This window comes from Mastigoproctus giganteus, chromosome 3, assembly GCF_048544385.1.
Source record: "Mastigoproctus giganteus isolate SK-2022 chromosome 3, ASM4854438v1, whole genome shotgun sequence".
Classification (NCBI taxonomy): domain Eukaryota; kingdom Metazoa; phylum Arthropoda; class Arachnida; order Uropygi; family Thelyphonidae; genus Mastigoproctus; species Mastigoproctus giganteus.
Genome location: NC_143577.1, coordinates 106,431,407 through 106,441,815, shown reverse-complemented (window position 1 = coordinate 106,441,815; position 10,409 = coordinate 106,431,407). Strand labels below are relative to the sequence as shown.

The following is a 10,409-nucleotide window of genomic DNA, read 5'->3' as shown; positions in this document are numbered from 1 at the left end:
ACACAGTGCTATCATGCAATTAGTGTTTGCTAAACCTTTAACACAAAAGTGGAATCAGTCCATATTCATTTCATTTGTATGTTAGGTCCTTAAAGCATGCAGAAAAAAGGAAGAGTATGAATTGTTATTATTTCTAAGAACAAACATCAGGTGGAGTTATTAATTACATGATACAGCTGTGATGTAGGAAAAAATCCTAATGAAATTGGCGGTTTGTATGGAAAGGTACACCATTCGATAACCGAGTTAAGAGTTCTGGACGGGCTTGGCGGGCCTGCTCTTTATGTTTCGGCCCGATTCAGCTGATATAGATAGGGTAGAAACCATAGCCTTTGGGTTTGGGTATGGGTTGGGCTGAACTGGCTTTGAGTGGGGCTTTGAAAAAAATTCTTAATTTCAGTGTGTTTGCAGTCCTCTACTTGATGACTGTGTCTTACATTAGTATGTAAGAACAGGAAGTAAAATTTCTGCAGAAAGTATTGCTATAAGAAACTATGTGGGATGTGTTAGAGTCAAAACAAACATAAAAAGACATTCCCACCCTTTTCACTAATTCTGTGAGTGTGATGGTTGATCATACGTGAGCATGTTAGACATGCTACCAGAGGGAAAAAAGTTTTTGAGCTGTTATCAGTGAGTGCCATCAGATATTAGGAATCTTGAAATAAAGAACCACTAGTAAACAGTGATCACAGTGTATTTTAATGGATCTATTCAGTGGGAAAGATTTTTTGTTTTCACAGAGAAGGGAATTATAATGGTCTTAGACATCATATAAACTCTTTTCAGTGGAACTAAATGGCACTTGAGCAAATACAAATACTAAATGGGAAATGTTTAAGGAAGTTATTCTGGAAACTACTAAGCCTTTTCTACCACCAGAAAAGTATTGTTCAAGTTATAGACCAAAATAAATTATTGGGAGACCCTGAATCTTATGGTAAATTTAAATAAGTATGAAATATAGTTACTCGGAGGATTAGGAATGCTAAGGCAGATTACAAGAAATACTTAGATAAAATTTCAAGGAGAGTAACTAGGATTCTTCACTTATATTAGCAGTAAAAGGAAAGGAATCAACCAAATTGGCCCAATTGCTAAATGTGGTAATAATAATAATATCAGTCTCTTGAAGTGGTTGTTAATGAGGTGAATAAATGTTTTGGATCCACACATTCACAAGTGAGGAAGTTTTTAAGTTGAAAATACTGGTACTGTAGCCGATATTAATTGGGAGTTGAATGATTTTGTGGTAACTAAGAAGGAGCTAGAAGTGAACTTAAATTAAAAGTGAACAGGCACTAACCTTTAGCTGTTATAATGAGATTATCCTTGGATTCAGTCATTGTTCCTATAGATTGGAGATGTGCACATCTTTCCTGTTCACAGTAGCTCAGAAGGTGAAATGAGCAACTACAGATCTGTCAATTTGACTTCTGTGCCAGGGAAGATTATGAGGATCAAAGCATGGCTTTGATCCTCATAACCTTAAATGCAGATCATGCCTAACTATTCTAATTAGCTTGTCAGTAATGATTTGGTTAGAAGATATAGTTTAACATAATTTATTTAGATTTTGTTAATGCTTTTGATGTAATTCCATATGAACATTCGTTGTATAAATTGGAGCAGTGTGGCATTAAGGATAAGTTAACTGCTGTGAATGAAGGGATGTTTAAATGGTAGGAGACAGGATTGTTATAAATGGTCCCTGCTCTTCATGGACTAATGTTATAAGTGGGATTCTACAGGGTTCTGTCCTTGGCCCCCCTTACTATTTCTAATGATTACTTGTAATATTAATGATGTTATATCAAGTTTAATGTCTGAGGAAGTAGCAAAACTAATTATAGTAATCACAGAATGCTGTTTAAATACTACCCGGATTCAATGAATTAGTAATAGTATTTTCCATAAAGTTTTCCAGGATAAGTAGTAGTAGTGGCAAGTAATAGAAGTAGATGGAAAGAAACCCCATGGTAAAATGAGAGGACAAGAGAGGCTGTGAAAAACAAGAATAATGCATAATGCATTCAGGACCTACCTCCAGAACAGAAATGATGAGAATAAAGAGAGATATGAAACTGTGAAGAGAGAGGTCATGAGGATAGTTAACGAGTAGAGAAGACTGTGGTTGGAAGAATAGAGTGAAACTTTACAACAAGATATCGACGGTAATAAAAATATGCTGTATGGTATGATGGGGAATAGGAGAAGAGATGGTGAGCAGAGCAAATACTTGATGGATGACAGTGAGAACCTACTAACCAAGGATGAAGCAATAAGATAAACATGGAAGAAGTATTTTGAAAATCTGTTGAACGTCCAGGACAGCCAGAAAAAGGGGCAAAGGCAGGGCAATCATAAAAGAGAGGATGAAAGAGAAGATACGGAGAGAGAGACCAGACGGACTTGACGTGGAATGATTTAGTGTAAGCATGGAAATACATGAAGATAGGTAAATCTGCTGGTATAGATGAAATAAACAGAGCGATGTTGAAGGCTACAGGCCAGGCAGGGATAGCGTGGACATACTGTTCCGCAAGGTCTGGGATGAGAGATAGGTGCTGAAGGACTGGAAGGGAGGTTTGATCATCCTGTTGTTCAAGAAGGGAAACAGGAAGAAGTGTTCCAATTATAGAGGCATCGCACTGACATCACATGTGAGTAAGCTGTACGAGAAAGTGTTAGAGCAGAAGATAAGAGGAATAATTGAAAGTAGGATGGCTGAGGAACAGTATGGCTTTAGGCCTGGCAGATTGACAGTGGATCTAATTTTCTGCATCATCTCAGGCAACTGATGGGAAAATGTTATGAACACAAAAAATTATGGATGGCATTTTTGGACATAAAGCATTTGATGCTATAAAGAGAGAAAGTGTGGGGAGGTTTTAAGAAACTTGGGGATATAGGAACATCTTGTGGGGAGAATTGAGAATATATACACCAACACAGTGAGAAAAATAAGAACAGTGATGGGGTTGATGGAGAGTTTCGAAATAACATCAGGTTTGAGGCAAGGAGGCATCTTGTCACCACTGCTATTTATAGCAGTCATGAATGATGTGCAGTGTAGAGTGGCAGAACAACTTGGACAAGACCAGATATGAAAGTCATGTTTTTTGCAGTGACCTCTGCATTTGGGGAGAGAGCAGGGAACAAGGGCAATGCTTTCTCCCCATATGCAGAGGAGAGAGCAGGGAACAATTGCTATGGCAAGTTGATATGTAGGATAGTATGGCCAATGAATTTGGACTGGTTTTCAGTCAGAAGAAGGGTGAAGTGATGGTTCTAAAGAGGAGTGGAAGCCTAATGGATACATTACAATGGTAGGAAAAGAGCTAAAAATGGTTAACAAACTCAAGTATCTAGGAAGCACCATTACAAAGACTGGAGTGATAGACAAATAAATAAGTAGAAGGATAAAAGTGGGCGGAAATTTCTCTAGGCAGACAAGAGATCTGATCTGGAACCGGAACATACAACTGAATTGTAAGAAGGCTATATACCAGACCTATTACATATCAGTTGTGACATAAGGTTCTGAAACTTGGACTATGAGGAAAAAGGATGAAATCAGAATGCAGGAGACAGAAATGAGATTTGTGAGAAGCATAGCTGGAAAGACAAGATGCACCAAAATCAAAAATGATGTGATTAGGGAGGGAATTCAGGTTGAAAAACTCCAGAATAGAATTGAAAGGTCCCATTCGAAGTGGTTTGGACATGTCAGGAGGATGAACGAGAGACATTTGCCAAGAAGAATGTTTGAGTTACAATTAAGAGACAAAAGACCAAAGGGGAGGCAAGAATGAGGTGGCAGGACATGATAAAGACTGGTGTCATTAAGAGAGGAGTAAACTGGAATGAAATCAACGACGGAGTTAACCACATGTACAGGGCATGGTGGCGAGGCTTCATACGTCGACATTATTATGTAGAATAGCGAAACGACAGTTGATGATGATGATGATTTCCCATATAATGCAAGGAAGCCACAGGCTTTTGCTGCACTGGAAAAAAAAAAAGAAAGTAGATAAGAAAATACAAATTATATGCTTCTCACACAGACCACTATACAGTTGACCTTTGAATTTATTTTATTTAAACTGTCAGCCCAGCTACCTGTGAGGGTGGGTGCCTCCGTAGCGAAGTGGGCAGGAGCAGCAGTGCATAGCACATGCTTCTTGATTACACCGGGGTTTGAGCCCTTGACCACCAAATATGGGGGATGCAGAAAGGTCAGGGAATGACCACTGCATATCCCCGGAGCAATATGGCCTTAGTTGCTAATGCTCCTAAAAACCAAATAACAAACAAACCTGTGAGGGCAACTTGTTCCAGCAATCAGTGACTCGCTGGTTGAACGAATTTCCTACAATCTAATCTAAGCCTCAACCCCTGTAATTTGAATTTGTGATCCCTAGTTCTGGAATTCTTTAGAACATAATGTATAGTATTATTTGTAATGCAGCTTGGGGGGGGGGGGTCCTCCAACTCTGCATCAGGCAATGTGATGAATACAAAAACTCTGTAAAGGCCAGATTTATGTAGGTTAGTGAGTGTTCGTGTAGTATTAGGGTGAGGTTGTGTTGTTCATCTGGCCTGTTAGCCTAGGGACCTGTGTTTTCACACAAGAATCTCTAGTTTACTGTCCAACACCACAAGGAGGTGGACCGGCAGTAGGGAATATGAGGCACTGGCGGGGCAAACCCTGTGGTAACAGAGGCTACAGACAGGGAGAATCCAGTTAAAAAAAGTGAAAGTAAGATAATAGTGGAGGATTAAAGTGGTAGAGTGAAGGGGGGGCAGTAGTTTGTTTGTTTGTTATTTGGTTTTTAGGAGCATTAGAATAAGGCCATATTGCTCCGGGGATATGCGGTGGTTATTCCCTGACCTTTCCGCATCCTCCGTATTTGGTGGTCACAGGCTCGAACCCCGGTCTAATCAAGAAGCATGTGCTATGCACTGCTGCTCCTGCCCACCTGGCTACGGAGGCGCCAAGGGGGCAGTAGTGAATGTACCCACCTGGTTGAAAGTGAGACAGGAGAGGGGACCCCCAGGACTGGATGCCCATCCTGCCCTGGGGGGTGGGAGTTGACAGGTGGCAGTGGGATTGCTCACTAGGTGAAGGGGGAAAGGGAGCCACCTGGGTTGGGTTGAGGGGGATGGGAGAGTGAGGGAATGAAGGATCCCTATGTTAGAGTGCCTGTGTTGGTCTATTGAGGAGGAGGGGAGCAAGCCATGCTGGACAGAGTCAGTGTCCCACACCACACTGGCTAAGTAGCCATGGCATGGGAAAATGAAAAGTAGAGTAGGAGTGTTCTATAGGCCTAATGACTAGGGTGGGCAAGGGGCCATTTGCCCATCATCCTATCCAGGTGGGGGAGGGGGGGGGGGGAAGAATTTAATTCACTCAACTCTTCATTCACACTCTGCTTCCATTCTATTTGATGCCTTTTTTCTTACATTTTATGCTGTTTTGTAGTTTTTTCTTACATTTTATGACGAAGTTTTCTATAAGTAGTTGATTAGTAATTACTTATACCTAGTCGTATGTGTTTTGTGTTCTTTCTTTCTGCTCTGCACTCTGCCCTCCTCAGACACTCCAACTTACTAATATTTGTCAGTTGCAGTGTAGCCCAGCTGCATTACTGCAGGCCAGGGAGGAGTACAGCGTTGGCGTTGCCAGATTGTGTTAGTAATCTTAAGCTAAATGAATTATTTTTAACTGTGTATTCATGCAGCCGGTTACATTCATTCCTTCATTCATTTTACTGTTCCTCTCAGAGCTTTATAAACCTCAATCAAGTTGCCTTTGAGGTGCCTGGTTGCCAAGCTCTGTAGCCCACATAATCTTTCCTGATACGGTCGTCCTTCTGCCAATCTCATCATTTGAGTTTGCCTGTCTTTGGACCCTTCCAAGAAGCTCATTTTTTTTTTTTTTTTTAATTCAGATGAGGTCTCTATACTTTAACACAGTATTCCAGATATGGTCTTACAATTTCCTTGTACAGTGGGATTATGACCTCCCTATCTCTACAGGATAAAAAAAAAAACTAGCTTTCAATAAATAATTGATAGGACACCGCTTTCCTATCTGCCTGTATTGCAACTCCCAGATCCCTTTCTTCTTCCATTGTTTTTAATTCAACCCCACCAAATGTATAATTTATTTGTGGGTTGCTATTCCAAAGTGTAAAACATTTAGTAGCATTAAAACATAGCTACTACTTCTCTCACCATCTTTGAAGTCTGTTCAAGTCATCTTGAAGGAGTGCTGCTTGGCACTGATCATTAATGACTCTGCCAATCTTTATGTCATCTGCAAATTTTGACATCACGCTTTCTATCCCTTCATCGATATCATTTATGAAAATGAAAAACAGCAGTGGTCTGAGAACCAATCCCACTTGATTTCATAACATTGCAGAATCAGAGATATATACCCCCTTCTCAGCATATGAGAAGCTATGCTCTAGTATATTGAAACTACAGCACTGGGAAAATGAAAAGTAGAGTAGGAGTGTTCTATAGGCCTAATGACTGTGATGAGTGTACCAAGCAGCTATACATAGTGGGCCAATAAATCAGAATGTTTTATAATTAGAGATTTTAACTTTCTAGATGTTGACTGGGATTTGTGGGTTTGGTCGCTCACACACTAGCAGAACTTTTGTTGATTTATTGGAAGACTTTTCTAAAGCACTATGTTAGAGAGGCAACAAGAGGAAGCAGTACTCCTGATCTGGTTATCAGCAGCAATTCTTCATGTATTAAGAATCTGCAGGGAAAAGACCCACTGAGTGACATTGATCACAGTGTACTGATGCGGAATTAACTACTGTCAAGAGTGTAAAGGCTTTTGCTTTTGTGATGGTGACTGCAGTGGTTTCAGACAGTTTTTAAATTCTATGCAGTGGGACCAAATGATGTTACCAACAGCAAATTCTAAGTGGGAAATATCAGGGAAGTAATCATAGAAGCTACTAGGCTTTTCATACCAACTAAGAAATACTGTTCAAAGCTTAGACCTAAATGAGTTGTCAGATGAACTATTGAGACATGTGGCATTGAAGAAAAGTCCATGGGATGCATATAAATTATCAGGTGATACAGAAGCCTCTGGTAGAATTAGTCTGTGAACAAGTCACAAACAAGGTTAGGAAATCTAAGGCAGATTTTGAGAAGTCTCTGGCAAAGAATGCAAAGAAAACGGCAAAGGCTTCTATGCTTATATCAACAGTAGAAGGAAGGAGTTGAGTCACATTGGGCCACTTGATGTCAGTGGGTTAACTGTCAATGACCATGCTCAGATTGCTGAAAAACTGAATAGGTATTTTGGATGTACATTCACATATGAGGAATTCTTTAAGGAATGGGAATGCCAGAAGTTCATCAAACTCTTAACAGAGAGCTAAATGATATTATGACAATGAAAGAAAAGCTGAAGAGAGATTGTTGAAGCTAAACATAAAAAAGGTGCATGGGGTTGATGGGGGTCTATCCAGTTTTATTAAAGGATCTAAATACAAAAGGTTATTTGGCCTCAGTGAAAGGTATATACTGTATAGAAATTTAGATTTTTAAAGCAGTACTTCATTTCAGTTTGTTGGTTCATAATTGCTTGATAAGCTTTATTTACATTTAAGAATCTGTATAGCCCTTAACACTCTCACTAGTTACTTGATGGCCTTTACATCTGTGAAAATATTCAGTTCATCATCATCAGACTCAATGGTCTTCATTACTCCCTCTGGGTAGCAAGTGGTTTTATATTTTTGGGAATCTGCTGTATCCTTAAGTGCATGTTGGCAGATTAATGTACATGTTAAAATATCACTCTTCATATTGTTCCTACATCTCATTTTAAATTCTGCTTGTAAATCCATTCAAGTAGTATGGTGAATTCACCACTTTGTCAAATATTGGGAAAAGTCTTAAAGTTATTTTTAGTCAGTGTTGTAGTTCTTCCTTAGAGGAAGTTAGGATACCCCACTCCCCTGAATTAACTTATATTCTGTACCTTCAGTCCAAAGATAAAACTCATTATCTGATACCATATGAACTGGCACACAATGAACAACATAGTTGATGTACCATAAAAATTCGATAGCCTGCCAATGCATTATGTATTGCATTTTTTTTCCTTCTAAGAATATGAAGCATATGAGACATGAAAAGTGGCTCATAACCAATTTTAATTATGTCATTCTTATATAATTCTGTAATTTATATATGTGCCATTTCAAGCATTTTTTGTACTTCATAGGTCCTCCTGAACATAATATGGCAAGTTATGCACCCCTGTATTCAGAAGAAACTGATGCAGAAAGTGACCTTCGGCAGCGCCATAGCAGTGAAAACTCCAGTGCCTCACATGAAGGTAGCCAGAGTATCCAAAGTGGACGATCAGGGAAAGAAATATTTGGGTCTTCATTTACTAGAACACCAGCTGAGGACCGTTCAAAATACGAAAAGTTGTTAAATGATGAAGAAGAGAACCGTTCCCATGCTACAGCTGATTTTTCTTCAGTACAAGAAGATGAAGATTCAATAGGTTCAGCTAGTGATCTTCAGGCAAGAGTAGATTCTAGTGAGGATGATGAGGTCTCTTCAGGAATATCTAATCCTGAAATAAAACAGTTTCAGAATAGTATTCACTCTGATATATTATCCTCAGGTGACGGTCTTGTGTCTGATAAAAGTAAACAGAAGATTTTGGAACAGAGTAAGGAATCTTTCCATGATGTATTTATAGGTCATCTGGAAGGTGATAAGCCACTTTTGGAAGATGATGAACTTTCAGATGGAGAGCAGAAGGTGATTTTATCAGTGCCATCAAATAAACCTGGTTCTGCAGTAGTAGGAGCAATATCCCCCACTTGTTCTACATTTACACCATCAACTTCACCCTCAATGGATGTATTTGGAGCAGTACCATTCAAAAAAGTAGGTTCACAGAAAGCCTCATCAAAATCATGTGCAGGTTCTGATCAACTAGAAGTAGATGTTTTTGCTGAAGCACCATTTAGAAAACCCATAAAAAGTAAAATTGAACCACGGAGTAAATCATTGAAAAAGAAATCAAAAGACAATCAAGATACTGCAGTTGATAAAGGAGCAAGTTTGAGCACTAACTTGTCTTATAGTGAGGGACTGCAACTAGTTGGAGTTGAAGTACAGTCAAATATACCTCTTCTGATTTCAAGTAAGCTTTTGCAACAAGAAGGAGATGATATTACGCCAACTCCACCTATGTCCCCCAAAATGACAACAGATCTCTTTGGCTCATCTCCTTTCGTACAGGTTCCTGAATCGATGTCTGAATCATTAACAGTTATGCATAGAGGTCAGGTTTGTCAGCAAGCAGCTTCTCAGAGTTTTCAGCAGAATTACAATCACACATCAACAAATACAGTTTCATCATTTCAAAAAACTATTGCACCAGTATTACAAAGTTCAGTCACTGCTGAGGGTGGAATTGCTTCATCGACATCTTCTGGGTCATCAAGGACAAATGCAAATCAAGATATATTTGGTTCAGTTCCCTTTGGTGATGTTACTCCTTCTTTATTACTTTCTACAAAGCTTCCACCTCCTGTTATCCTGAAATTAAAAACTAGTGGAAGGTTTGGTGGATCAGGGGGAAATGCACCTGAAACATCTGCTTGTTCCTCATTATTAAAAACAACAGTTGATAATGGAAATTTTGCAAGAGACTGTTCTGGGTCATTTAATTCAGAAATGTGTGAAGAAATAAAATTTAGTACTCAACAAGAGAAATATCAAGACTTTATTGAAGAAGATAGTGTGTCACATGATGAAAATGTTAATGTCTTACCTTCTCGTAATTATACACAACTAAAGTCCAGTAAGAAATGTAGACATTCCAGAAGGAAAGAAGCAAAAGAAAAGGTTAGTAGTAACACGTGTAATGCATTTTCAAACATGAGCTTTGAGGATATCGGTTGTGAAGACAGTACTATAAGCTCAATAAATCCATCATTTGTAACGGATAGTAGTATTCAAAGAAAAGGACATTGTTAATGTGATATTACATTAAAAGGGAGAAAAAACTATTTGCCCAAGAAATCAATCTGTGTAGCAAATGTAATTAACGAAATGGAAAGATTATATAAAAAAAATAGTTATGATTAAAACATATTGTAAGATGCATCTATCTACTGATAATGTTACGCTAATTAAAAAATTGAGATGTATGTTTCAGTAAAAGTTTTTTTTATTATTATTATTTTACTTGAAAAAAGAAAAGATTCAGTGATAGCAGTTTGTATATATTAATTAAAACTGGCAAGGTTAGTGAGAGGTAGGCTAAATATATATATATTCTTACATTATGCACTAAATGTGACTAAGATTATGAACACCAAAGCTGTTACCTAGAA

At 38.5% G+C, this 10,409-nt stretch overlaps 1 protein-coding gene across 3 annotated transcripts in view; it reads left to right on the top strand.

Annotated features, from left to right (window-relative positions):
• LOC150088207 (uncharacterized) overlaps window positions 1-10,086 on the top strand; it is a 376,069-nt gene extending 365,983 nt beyond the window's left edge. For all 3 annotated transcript variants that reach the window (XM_090369384.1, XM_090369385.1, XM_090369386.1), the window contains one exon: window positions 8,273-10,086. In XM_090369384.1, coding sequence (XP_090225510.1) covers window positions 8,273-10,050 — 1,778 coding nt within the window. In that variant the 3' untranslated portion in view covers window positions 10,051-10,086. The remainder of the gene's footprint in view (window positions 1-8,272) is intronic.
• The last annotated feature ends 323 nt before the right edge of the window (window positions 10,087-10,409 follow it).